General features: G+C 39.3%; 1 protein-coding gene across 1 annotated transcript in view; it reads right to left on the bottom strand.

The window, feature by feature from the left end:
• Nucleotides 1-14,074, bottom strand: part of gpr158a (G protein-coupled receptor 158a) — a 92,279-nt gene that overhangs the window by 49,594 nt on the left and 28,611 nt on the right. The window contains 3 exon segments of the mRNA XM_057322507.1: nucleotides 4,645-4,713; nucleotides 6,072-6,301; nucleotides 9,421-9,523. Coding sequence (XP_057178490.1) covers nucleotides 4,645-4,713; nucleotides 6,072-6,301; nucleotides 9,421-9,523 — 402 coding nt within the window.

Here is a 14,074-nt window from a genome sequence, read left to right as displayed (position 1 = left end):
TTAGAAATAGTGTTAGGACAACGCCATCAAACAATGACTCCAGTGGCATAAGGTGTAAAGTCTGTATAGCGTGGCACAGGAGACAGGGATTCTGGTCCAACTCTCCCTAAAAACTTTTTCTATCACATTCAACAATACTGAGGTACGAATAGTAACATTACCTGCCACTATTTATAAGTATCAATAGCATTTTACTACTATTTCTACTTAATCCAAAGAAAATACAGCTATTTTCGGTCAGAGTAAAAAGCATTGCTGCCTTGGGCAGGCTATTTCTACTCAGTGTAAATAGACACTACGTAAATTAAAACGTTTTATCAAAAATAAATAAAATAAATTTTATTAATGTGTCTATTCACTAATATCCATTGAAAACATTAAAAACGTTATTGTTTTTGTTTTAATAACGTTACTGTTACAATGACAACACAAGTGTATCATGACGTCACGGCGTTAGTGAATGTCAAGTGTCAAGAGCGGTCTTGTCCAAATGGCGCAAAAACGAATTTCAGACATTTTTTTACTGAAAATTGATGTTCTTATGCAGGACTTCATCAGTGTCAACCCAGAAATAAAGGCCACTTTCGGAGTTTTGCATGCAGGCCAGCAGTAATGTACAGTAAGACAGATATTTCTTTATTTGAGATTGTGGCTAGCTACACGCAGAATGTGTAATGTCACGGGTTGATTTCTATATGCTGTCGCCGTGCAGCATGCAGTTGTGTTTAATCGCATAATTGGTTTGCCCATGGTTTATTATAGGTTGATGTTTGGGTGGTTAAGCTGCCGCCGCGCAGCTAGTTTCGTACAACAGATTGTGCTTTGGCTATAGGCATACATATAACATGCGTTTATGTGTATGTTTTTATGCTGTATCCTATAATCACACTGGCATCCTATTCTCGGCAGCAAAAATGTTTGCCTCCATTATTTATTAACATTGAACTTATGCGGCTCGCCCATGGCACAGTCATAACTTCTGCCCTGGCAAAAAAAAAATGTCATGTGACATTTTTATGGTGACCCCAGAGTGAGCTTGTTCTATAAAGTTAACGCACGGCTTCGGTTCAAAAGGTCTGTGACGCAAGGTGTTTGTAACACCTTTACACTGTTTTTTTTTGGTCAGTTTATGCAATAAACAGCTGTGACTACTTTTATTCACGTGTTGTGTTTTATATGGTTGAGAAGTGGTTAGGTTTAAGGTGAGGACGGGGTAGGGGTACCCTGCATGTTAAAAAGTGACACTGTCCAGAATGTGACAAATGTGTTGGTTTTCTAGACCCTAGTGTTGTGTAGCTACACAACTGTCTATAGGAATAAAGTATTGTCCAATGTGCAATTTATGCTGTTATAATGACATGTGGTAAGCTAGGAGCTTTCATAAAATTTCATCCAACTAAATTCTTGTAATTAAGAAGCTAACAAAAATCTTTTGCCAGCTGGAAAGTAGCTAAATAAGGTTATTATAAAATGATAAATGCACTGGAAATATTTATTGTAAAGCTGCTATAAAACAATATGTATTCTATAAAGTGTTATTTTTTACCGAATAATGTCTCTCAGCAAAACTTATAAATAAGAAAAGAATAATCAAATATTATTCTTTGCTTGTTAAATCCAACAGAATCTCACTCCCGAGAGTGAAACGACCAAGGGGGTATTCCGCACATTAAAAAGCGACACCGAGGGGTGCCGCCCGAACGTCAATATAGAGTCGAAAGTGAGAACATGTTTAAATCAGATAAAAACATGAACCTGCGCACCCTGATATCCAGAAATCCAGAAATCAATATGAACTAATGAGATGGGAACAAGATGTAAACAACACCGGTCCCGAAGCACTTCCTGTTCCAGTTTTTTTGACATATACAATTATGTCTTGAAAACATTTCAGTTCAGTTCTAAATGTTCTGTTGGTTGTATTTTCTAACGTGTTGTTAAAACCAACTGAAACAGGAAGTGTTGTTTACATCTTGCACAATGCAGACAGACAAAATTTACAGACACTTAATAAGAGCAATTTTAGGCCTTTGTGTGTCCATATTTGGGTGAACGGTTTGAGATTGTGCCGACAGGTGCAGAAACAGGAGAACTGTAGGCGTTTTCTAAACCACTTAATCTGCAAAACAGCAGTGACTTGGACCGACCACCCTTGGCCGGTCGAAATGTTGGAGTGCTGTTTGTCATTAACCTCCTGATGGGCCGGGCTCCAGGGTCAGGGTGGCAGCAGGCCATTGGAGCATAAATGCGAGAGGACAGTTGGGAAGAGGAGAAATGGGTGGAGATTGTTGGCAAAAAAAGCAGAGCTAAAGAGACGATTGTACCTGAAAGGGATTTAGGCTGTAGACACAGATGGACTGAGATGGCAAAGAGAAATGCTAAGCATGGGGGGTTGTTTGAAGGACAGATTTACACTGGGGACAATTAATCAGTACATGATATTTCATATTTTATGATCAATATTCTCATAACAGGCAGGCGTCATAATATGGGGTTGACCCAAGGACCATTGTAAAATTCACAGATGCAGGTGCTATCTTTGTCTCTTATTGTTGTATAGCCAGTGCTGAACGTGTGCGGTGTGTGCGCTCATGTAATTTGGTTTCCCCTCTCTCGCTCCACATCCTCCGTCTTATTCCAGACAGTGTGGAGTGAAGTTATTGCATGTGACACGCTGAGCAGCAGTAGTGGGGTGCGAGCTGAAAAATTGCATTACTCCACAAAGCAGAATGCCAAGGGAACACGATGAGATGCATCTCTGCTTCTTGATAACACTGGAATTATTTAAAGTAGAATAGGGGGGTAGAATGAGTGGAGAATATTTTCCGGTCTATATTTAGATCGGGAGCACTGGCAGTCAGCAGACGGGCGGAGCTTCTGTCTGTCTGAGATGAGCTGCAGGGTGGGCTGTGAGCGTGCAGTGTTTCACATTAAACCAACACGCTAAATCAGACGGGTTCTATACAACCGATGCATTTACACCTGCAATGCCTAATGCACAGATCTCATTTACTGACATCATGTACTGTATGTTTACATTGACCGACTGTGGTTACAATACTGTTACGTCTCACCTCACAGTGCATCCTCGCGCTGTGCAAATCGATCTGTGTAGTGAAATCTTTGGATCAAACAAAGAACGAATTTGTTTACTGTTGTCCTATTGGTTTAAACTGATGTGAGTTGAGTTAAATATGTTTGTTTGTCACTTTTGGAGCTTTTGGCTTCCCATAAAGCTCATAACTAAATAAAACACGTTGCGTGACTCAGATTTTTTTAAATGGGTCATTTGACACACAGCTGCAAGAAGCATTTATAAACAACAAATTGTCTAAGTACTAGTGGTTTTGTCTATCTTAGCGGTTACTCGATTGAGATGTACTGTAGAAATTATCATGCACTGTTACACAACTAATAGACAAAAAATAATATTTACAAATTAAAGGAGCAATGTGGAGATTTTAGCAGCATCAAGTGGTGAGGTTGCGAATTGCAACCAACGGCTCACTCCACACCACCCCCTCCCTTTCGCACTACTGACGCAAGATAAACATGTCAACATGTTTTTGCTTCTTTGCCGAATGAGATAACGTATTTACGAAATATGCTCTGTAGAGCAGTTTGTCCGTTTAGGGCTACGGTAGAAACAACATGTTGGATTCCATGTAAGGGGACCCGCGGTGTATGTAGATAGAAATAGCTCTTTCTAAGGTAATAAGAACTTAATGCTTCATTATGTAAGGTCTTTATACACATCTGAGGACACAGTTATGAGTATGTATTGCATTTCTGTCAATAGATGCTCCAAAAAATTACACACTGGTCCTTTAAGATAAGGAATGCGGACACAAATATGAGATGTCAAATCACCAGATATCAGATAAGTATTGGAAAAAAACTGATATTATCCAACTTTACATATATTTGATCCATGCAAAATAAAAAAAGCCAACAGGAAAGATCTTTTTCTTATGTGTTTTTGTCACATACAGAGAGAATGAGTGGCCAAAATGGTCCTCTCACCTCCTTCACGTGAATAACACTAAACTACAAAACTACTGTGAGTCAAGCCATACATTCATACTGAATAAAGCACACAAAACTCATCTTCATCAATACTGTATCCACCCTGTAAGATGCACACCAGTCTTTTAATGGTATTTTAAATCGAATTTCTTATATTATTCTACATTGCTTTAATCCGTATCACGCAACATATGAAAACGGTATATTGTTAAAGCCAAATCAGCTATGTCAATGTGGCTTTTACAATTAGATTTTTGATGTATTTAAAGAAATAGCTATTTCTATACAGCTATTTCAACACTGACATCCGTTGTAAAACGAAACGAAATGAAACGAAACAATAATGGAACAGTACAATGGAATAATGGAAGTACAATGGAAGTCTGTGGCTTTTTACAAACCGACGGACAAATCCAAATGATGTTGTGTGGCAACTGAAAGCCTAACTTAAATTTAACCTGGGACATTCCTTTATTGCTTTAAATGGGGCTATTACCGAGACATTTTCCTTTAATGGCTACATTACATTGCAGTACAAGCCCAAGAACATTAATCACCATTGATTTTACACCCCTACAGTAAAAAAGTGCATTAAAACTGCAGTCAATGAAAACTTACCGGGAAGTACAGAAGCAGGGCTCCGAACAAGATGGCCTCCAGCAGGATGAGTCCTGACGCTCTGATACTCTTAAACACACCAAAAACAACAACACATCAGAAAACCCACTTTATAAACTGTGAAATGATTCATTTAAGACTACTTCATGACATATCTTTTTGGTTGCATAAATATAGAGAGAGAGTAAAAGTGGTGTTTGCGCTGGCCAGCATCCTTAAAGGGATAGTTGACCCAAAAAGAATAATTATGTCATCATCTACTCACCCTCAAGTTGTTTCAAACCTGTATGAATTACTTTGTTCTTCTGAACACAAAGGAAGATATTTGGAAGAATGTTAGTTATTTTCAACTCTGGGACATCGTTGACTACCAGAGTAGCAAAAATTAAAACGGTAGTCAAAACTCCCCCAGAACGGTTTGCTTTCCTGTATTCTTCAAAATATCTTTTGTATACATTTTTTTCTACTATGGTAGACAATGGTGCCCCAGAACTGAAAATGACTAACGTTGTTCCAAATATCTTCCTTTGTGTTGAAAAGAACAAAGACATTTATACAGGTTTGGAACAACTTGAGGGTGAGTAAATCTCTCTCTACAGCGGTGCAAATATTTCAGCTGGTCTCTTCAAGCAAGTCTCTTTCAAAATAGAGAAAATGAGAATCCCATTAACACGCAACAGGTGAGCTGTCAACTGCTTTCTGAAATCAAACGGCCTATAGAAAGTGCTTGACAGCGCGAGATGAAACACAAGAAAATTTCTAATCTTAACTCTGTCGCTTTCATTTAGACTTCTGTAATGTATGGATCACTTTCAGACAGCGGCCAGACCAAGCGTGCATCCAGAGTAAATTAAAATGCTGGCACTATCAAAACTGAGTGCCCTACATATCGACAGCCTAAACTGAGCCTTGCTGCAGGGATTAATGAACCTTCCTCACGCTCCCTGCAAATCCAGTCTGCTATAACTCACACTACAGGCGCGGTTGTCTTCAGGTCCAGACCGTGGCATGTGCAGGCATTTCTGAAATGCTCACATCAGCGCTGTGTGTATGTGTGTGTGTGTGTGAAATGTAGCTGTTCTTATAATCCGTTCTCTATTCCACTTCAGATTGAGAAAAGCCCGTTTAGTGAATCCAGTTAACACAATCGACACAATCCAGTGTTCAGTTCAGGTGTGCAGAGTGCTACAGATTGAACTGCACAATAAGCTTTATTATATCATGACTTGACAAACAAAACACTACAACACTCCTCTTTCTAATTTAATTGGAGATATATTGTCACACAAAAAAGGTCAAAGGTAGACACAAAGTACAAATGATAATGTAACTCAGCATGGAATACCCCAGTGTCAATGTGAACAGGATGTGCTGTATGGAAACATTTGCCGTCTTAATGAGTTTTGCTTCCGGCAGCACACGCTCACCTTGCTCCTGCGGAAATGGTAGAGCAGCACCATACTGATGAAGTCCACCAGCATGCACAGTCCCTGGAAGGAGAGAATCGCCATTCGCAGGATGCCATCTCCCTGTGCCATGCAAGGCGTGTCGTCCTTACAGAAAGCACAGCCCTCCTGGCAGGGCAGACACAGACTGGAACCTTCTGGAAGATCCCTGTGATGTGGCAACCCCGCCATACCCTTCCCACTTGATTTTCCTACGATACAAAACGATTTAAAAAAAAATTAATAAACAAATTTATTAATCATTTGTAAATAATTAATTGAAAAATTATTTTAAATAATTTAACTACTTTGGGTTTGAGCTTTTGGTTTTGCTGTCCCTGACATCTATAATGAAAATCTGACTGTGACGAGGGAGACGGGACGAGACCGGTGGTGCGGGTGATAATGAGTGTCAGCTGTGCGTTACACCGGTCTCGCATCTCTCACGGAGGAGCTCCGGAAGCATAAGAGGAGGAGCAACAGGAAGGTACGACGAGAGAGGACCAGGCCTGGATATTGTATGTGTTTTAGTTATGTTTGTGTAGCCCTTTACTTTGGTTTATGCTTTGTTTATGTTATTAAAGTTTTGGTTATCGTTCGCCGGTTCCCACCTCCTTCCTTCCTTACTTTGAACGTGTTAAACTGACATTTTGAACATTCTTGTTTATTATTTTCTTGCATTCATTACGCATATATCCAATGCTATTTCATTTAGTTCAGGCCTCCCTCTCTTCTTTAACCCTGTGGCATACTTCTTTTTTATGTGTGCGCGAGCGTACGAACGCACAGCCGTGCAAAGTATACTGCTTTCGACTCATACGTGTACACAAGGGTTTTGACGCATAGGTATTACGAAATATTGCAATACCTCTCCGGGCCTACAGGGGTCAGGTTTTCTTCTACTACCTTGAATTGATGCTCCCAGGACACGGTTGTCACATGGTGGTTAAACTAATTACTGCAAGAAATGGAATGCGCATGCACGCATGTACGCGAGGTAACAAAATTCCGGCGGTGCGCATATTCTGATGACAAAATTTGTGTCACACGCACTGTATGCTGTCCCTCGCGTACGTGTAAAAAGGGAACTATACTTCGGCCTTCACTCATTGGTGGTCTCATCAGTAGGCAGATTGCAGTGTTTCATGTGCTAGTCAGGGTGTGTACACACCATCTGCTCCATCACTTTGATGCACCAGTTGTTTCTGCCTACGTTACACAATTTTCATTTTGTTCATAATCATCCTGATTAACAAATTCGACGTGCAGATCCATGGACACTTAAACAGCCCATATTACCCACAATGCACCGCTAGAGGTTGGAGTTTAGTGACGCTGCATTAATAAAATTAAATAAAAGTTGCTTCGCTGAATTAATAAATGTAAGTATATAGTAAATGTTACATAAGAAATAATGAATAAATGAGCTGTGAAAAGCTGTATTTTGATGTTGGTGACCATAGGCATAATTTGCGGGTGGGACAAGTCCCCACCTCTTTTTGGAAGAAATTAAGAAATGCGTGTGGAAGGTGTGTATTGTTTAAGTGTCATCTAAAACTCGTGAAAAACGCAGGATGCTCCGCTTTCTCACCATCTGACATTGCTGACACTCGTATAAGTTATATCTGCGGAAGACAGAGAGCCGCGACTCCAGATACGCGGCCAGTATGAAATGCGTGCATCATCCACGCTCTCGGTGCTTGCTTGTGCATCCATTGTCCGAGCACAAAAATGCATTAACCAATGAACATGTGGCATTTTAGTCATAGGAATAAACTGTTTTTAAGTGTAGTGCACCGCAACAGCCAAGTGACCTTCCCCAAATGACAGTTTGGGAATCACATACTGTGAGAGCTGGAGTCGAAAAGCGGAGTAGCCAATGGGCAGACCACCCACTATACATATGATAAATATAATGAGTTATTAAGAGTTATAATTTATAAAAGTATTATTTTTATCATCTCTGTCCCCACCACTTTTCAAAACAGTTATGCGACTGTTGGTGACAGTTAACGATCACATTGTCGTCTAGGAAACAATGACCTCTTCCGCTTTGTGTTAGTACGTCCCAGTGTGTGCATCCTGTTTTTCTGCACGCTAAATTGTACTTTTCCACAACAAAGTACAGTATATACTTTTAATATATAGTATAAGTAGGCGGATTGGGTCGCAGTATACGGCTGCATCCAAATACCCCCACTTGCGGTCTTGGCCACTTGAGTGCGCAAGAGCACGCACGCGACAGGAAGTAAGATCGCAAGTCTGTCCAATGTCTTAAAAACACCAAAGTGCAGTGCCCTTAACGCACACTAAACCCACACTTCCGAGCGGTATTCAGGGCTAAGTGTATCCCATCGTGCATTACGTTCTGGATATATCATGAGAATTTTTGCTCGGGTCTCGCGAGATGATAGTTTTCCAGTGTAAGTTATACAATTACTTTTTAAGGTTATATCTATTTACTCTATGTTTGGCTAATGTGTTGTTCTTTTGTTTTTGCTTTTTTGGGTTCAGCTGCTTATACGATAATAATAAAGCGCTATAAAAATAAATCTGACTTGACTATATAATTAGATATTACATATAATTCCGTAGTAAAATGTAGTGTTACACATTTAATTGGTGAAAACTCCAGAGTTATGTATTTTGTAAAACTGCTTTTTATCTCATAATTAGAAACACCACATTAATTAACGTTACATGTTTGCACTTTCTAAGCGTGTCCCATCGGGTTAGAAATACTACATGCTCACTTGGGATCTTCACACCCACTAGAACACTTGGGCCAAAAACAGGAAATACGTCATGAAAGTGGTCAAGTGCAAAGACTGCAAGTTGGGGTATTTGGACGCAGCCAACGTGTGTTATAGTACTTCTTCTGTGGGGCATATTTGGAGTTTCTGCACGAGAGCGCCCTCTGGCTTTCAGATGCATCATTTAACCGTACTTTACTGACAAGCTGTGCATAATAAATCGAAACCAACCGCCAAATTACATGCAGTTTATTTTCTATTTTTCATGCAGCATCATTAAAAAAAGTTAAAAATATAAAACAAAAAGCAAGACTTAAGCCAGAAAACTTCATGTGACCTGACTGAAAACATGAATGTTGTGCTGGCACTATTTTGCCTCTTATCCACTTTGATAGTGTTTCAGATTGAGTACTGTAACCCATTACCCCACGTCTAACCCCCCCCAAAACAGGCTACAATAAATCGGATTTCAGCAGCATGCCGTTTCATGATTGCTGTAGCACAGTATGATCCCTCATTTTCTTTATCAACACATAAACACATACTCACATTCATAACATTTCAACAGCATTACTTACTTTTAAAGCCATTGACTGTAACCCTGTTTGGATGGTAAAATCCGCTTTTGCAATGACATTTATATTTGTCCAGCACAAATCCATGACCTGGGATGGGCAGACACTATGGAAAACAGAGAAAAGATGGAAATGACAAAACTGTAACTGTAGGGACTGATAAAAGAACCATATGAAACAAGAAAATTAAACATTGACAGGTTGTACGTACACACTTAATATTAAAGTTTCTCTTCCTTTTTTTGGTACAGTAATGAGAGGTTTTTCACATTGCTAGAGGCAATTTTGGAGAAATCAAGTTCATGGCGGCACCCATTAGCTTGCATTGCTTTTGTGTCCATACAATAAAAGTGAATCCGATGTTGTGTGGTTACCAACATTCTTCAAAGTATCTTCTTTTGTGTTATGCAGAAGCAAGAAAATCATACAGGTTTAAAATGACAAGAGGGTAAATGATGACAGAAGTTTTTTTTTTTGGTTGAACTATCTACACAAACATTTTCTTTTATTTTTGGGCTACACCCGACCTGCATGCAAGTACATCTGAAGGTAAAAAAACGGTGCAAAACCCACAACAACATGGTGTCTCATCATAATACAAAGTTCAGGGAAGGTTTTCTAACTCCTGCCAGCTTTTCAGCATCTTTCATCAGGTTCAAATCTAGTATACAAGCAGCTGACAGAAACAGTTCTCTGATATCTCATATTCAAACAAGGCATCGAGGGACAGTTTTGGCACAGATTTCCTTACATGTGCCAAGACGTAATTAATATCAGAATTAAACTCAGATTCATTTGCTGAATTCAAAGAGGAAAATTAATGCTGTATCTAGAGGTTATTCTCCACGAAACAATAGGTCAAATGCACTGGTGTATATTTATAATCCTCAGTATTTCAGGCCTGAGGGTTTTTTTTATTACTGCAGTCCAGGTCTGAAAGCAGAGACGGTGACTGATCCACTTCAGCACGCTCTTAACAAGCTATAGAGGGCCAAAGCCTTCATTTTTGAGCAGAACAGCAGCGACATCGTCTTTAATGAAGCACAGAACTGTAGGACACTTACACAAATCCATTATTTAAAGAAAAAAGCCTCTATTTCTGTCCTTACGCTTCTGTGGGATCCTGGTCTAAATCCTCAGGAGAATAGCCAGAGAGTGTTATGGGTTTAGAGCCCAAGAGAGAGAAGAGCTGAAGAGTCGAGTAAAACTAAATTACTATTTCAACAACTCAAACCATAACGAAACAGCTATATCAAGATTTAACTCAATGGTTTTACACATAATAGACTATTAAAATATTTCGCTGCATTATTTCTGTAAGACTTGCTAGTAAAACTAATGATCCAATCACAAGACAATGCTTAAAAAAGTGAATCAAAGGTCGTTTCTCAATTCCAAGAACGCGAAGAACGGACTTGTGTTCTCGTGGAGACCGGTCTTGCGAGGCAGCTTCGGAAGAACGAACTTGGATGGACGCGGCGCAGTGACTTCTGGAACTTCAAGCGGATTCCGTACATGCGCAAGGCTTCATTTTATGCAGCCTTGATATCGAGAACACATCCGGGTACTTTCATGTGTTCTCTGTTGTGTTCGTGTGTAATGGAACCGGTTATTGATGACATAGAGCGAGAACATGAGGACACAACACCGCTGAAGAACGCATATTGAGAATTATCCAACATTATCCAACAAAAGTAGGAAAAGGCAACATAATAAGATCATAGAAACAGAATTACAAAATTAAAGCAAAACTAGATAAAAGTCAGCCCCCACACACACAAAACTAAAAAAAACATAAAAAAAGAAAGCTAACAAACAAATAAACTGTTACAATTTCTGTGTGTTACAATAAGTTGTTGTTATATATAAAATGAATTTATATTTCGTTGCTGGCCTTCTGAAACCTCATATGTCCATAATTTGTAAAATTTAAATAATCATTATTAGGCGCCCTTATGTTTGTCACTGGGTTTACCAAATATCTAACCAATAAAAAGTATTTAAAAGTGCTTGTCAACGTTGACGACACAGAATGTAATAATTTAAAAAATACAGTGTTTTTTCAATTCCTGAAAAACAGCTAATTTTGACATACTGTATAAGGTTTCAGAAGGACAGCGATTATCGATTAAATAGAAAACATTAGTCAGTTAGTAATCAAATTAGAAAATATCATACCACTAACTTTTCGTAAGTAACATTAAGTAAAAAAGCACTAGAAAATGTGAATAGAAAATATGTCTCAAACAAATAGTGGAATTAGGAATAAACACTAATTTTGGGTTGTTTTTTGGGTTAAATAATGACCAATCCAACCTGAAGGTTACAAATGAATCTTTGCTGGATTGTTTCATCCCAAAATGTTTGGTTCTTTTAATCCATGGTTGACTCTAATATGGACATTTTCTAGATCTGGGTTCGTCTCAACATTTTAGAGTGTATACATACATTGTTTGCCCACATATATGCATAATTTGAAATAATATATTGTTCAGCAAGCGTTTGTTTACATATTTAAGAGCATGTCTCCCAACACATTTTCATTCTCCGTCAGTTACAGCTACACTCCAAATATTCATCTGTATCCACACACCATATGTTCTCTGAGCACCAGCCGCTAAACTTCAATTCCTGCAGGGAAAGCTACAGAAATCACAGAACTGATAACATCTTCTGGCTGAAATGAGGGTAACAGGCTATGGAGTTCTTTCTGCTCATGCAGTGAAGAAGGGACAGTGTCTTCTGCTAAAGCACAAGCTAACCGCAGGTATTGAGCAGGCCAGCCTGCGGGGTCAAACACTGGCCATACTGAGAGAAGACGTGTATGAGGTCTGACCGCAGATCAGCTATTAAACAGCCTCGGGGTCAAGATTGGGCTCTGAGGGTGAGAATAAACACAAACTGATTCCATCTGCTCCATATGCTCATGTCTAACAGTTTCCAGGATGATGTTATAAACAAAAGGTGAATCGATTCGCAACATGAAATGAGCCTGCTGGTATCTTTCCCAGTCTGCACATCCATGTTGCTATCTGCTCATTAGGTTTCATCAAGGTGATGTGGGCACTGGCAGAATAGGTGATCCTGTCCAGAAACATGTTTTATCGTGCTGGTTGGAAATCTCTTTACATCCTGATAGCAATCAATAAGTAAAGCGGTCCAATGATATTTTTATAATTATATATCGTCTGTGAAAGGGATTCCAGTGAATGCGAATGCATTCCAGTCCCTGTCGGTTTCCCGCTCGATCTGTTCGCGATTGTGTTCCGGAGGTTTCACAAGAGATGGGTGTGAAAAGTCAACCCGTTCTCACTCCCGACTCGTCATATTGATGCAAGGTCAGCGCCCCTCGCCGTCACTTATTAACGCGCAGGGTACCCCTTTGACGTCGTTCTTCGAAGAACGGGGAATGCTCCAGACCGAGACGCGTGTGATTCTTAGCATTTCATAATTATTTGTGGTTTTAATATTTTGGAGCAACTAACCCCACGCTTAACCTAACCACTTCTCAACCATATACTGTAAAACACAACACGGGAATAAAAGTCACAGGTATTTATTGCACAAATTGACCAAAAGCAGTGTAAAAGTATTACAAACTGGTGTCACAGACCTTTTTGCACCGAAGCCGTACGGTACGATAACTTTACATGAAGATGCCGTGTCCGTGAATGCACGCAGTCAGCTCTCATTCAAAAGATAAACTGGAACATTACCTAGATGCAGTCAATCGCGGGAACCAATACCAAAGCCAACATAATGACGCGATCGGTCACGGGACACGGGAGAACCAATGGCATTGAAGCTGATGTAACTCTCATTGTGTACTTTAGACCACACAGTTCTACAGTGCAGTTCTTCAATCTCCACCCACAGAATTGGAAGTGTGAGTATTTTTCCAAGCAGATGGCACGCAATGAAAAGTAAAATGCTGTAAAAATCAGCTTGAAAATAATCGATGTGTTTTTTGCAGCATTCATAGGTGTTGAACCTATGACCCTGCGTCAGAAATCGTCTTAAAAACTTAGAAGGGTAAATAATATTTGCCAGGTAACTAAGCTGCCAGGTACTAAGAATTATGAGTTGAAGACATAGTTATGTATATTATATAAATAATCAAACAGTCTATATAAACAATAAAAATAATACACAGAAAAGTATGTATGTGCAACAGTAACATCGTCGCTGTCGGGCGGAGACCTCCTATGTCCAAATTTGGTCAATTTCATATTTTTTCACAAATCGATACTATTGGTCAGTCGCCATGTGGGTCTGTTATTTTTACAAATTATTAACCAATCTAAAGTGTTGAAAATAGCTTGAGAGCAAATCTCTTAACTCCATTGGACACTTCAACTGTCTGAGAAGTCTCGTAACTCCACCTCTTCTTCACTCCGCGGGAGCCTCTCGGCATTACGTCTCCTGATTGAAAGTTTTTTAGACAATAATGAGTGAAAATAGTTAGGTTAGAAGGAAGCACGTGACCCACGAAGGTAAGTTTGCGAGCAGATTCGGCTAATTTACGCCTATTAGACAGCCAGCTCATCGTTTTTTGTATTACATCACTTATAGTTCTTAAACGTTTAAAATAGAGTTTAGGAAGATGTATGTAACCACAATCATTAGCTTTCATTAGCTCTTAAAGCCTCGTCTCTTG

This window comes from Triplophysa rosa, linkage group LG23 (genome assembly GCF_024868665.1).
Source record: "Triplophysa rosa linkage group LG23, Trosa_1v2, whole genome shotgun sequence".
Lineage (NCBI taxonomy): Eukaryota > Metazoa > Chordata > Actinopteri > Cypriniformes > Nemacheilidae > Triplophysa > Triplophysa rosa.
The sequence above is the reverse complement of the archived record's forward strand: the minus strand, read 5'-3'. Positions and strand labels throughout refer to the sequence as shown.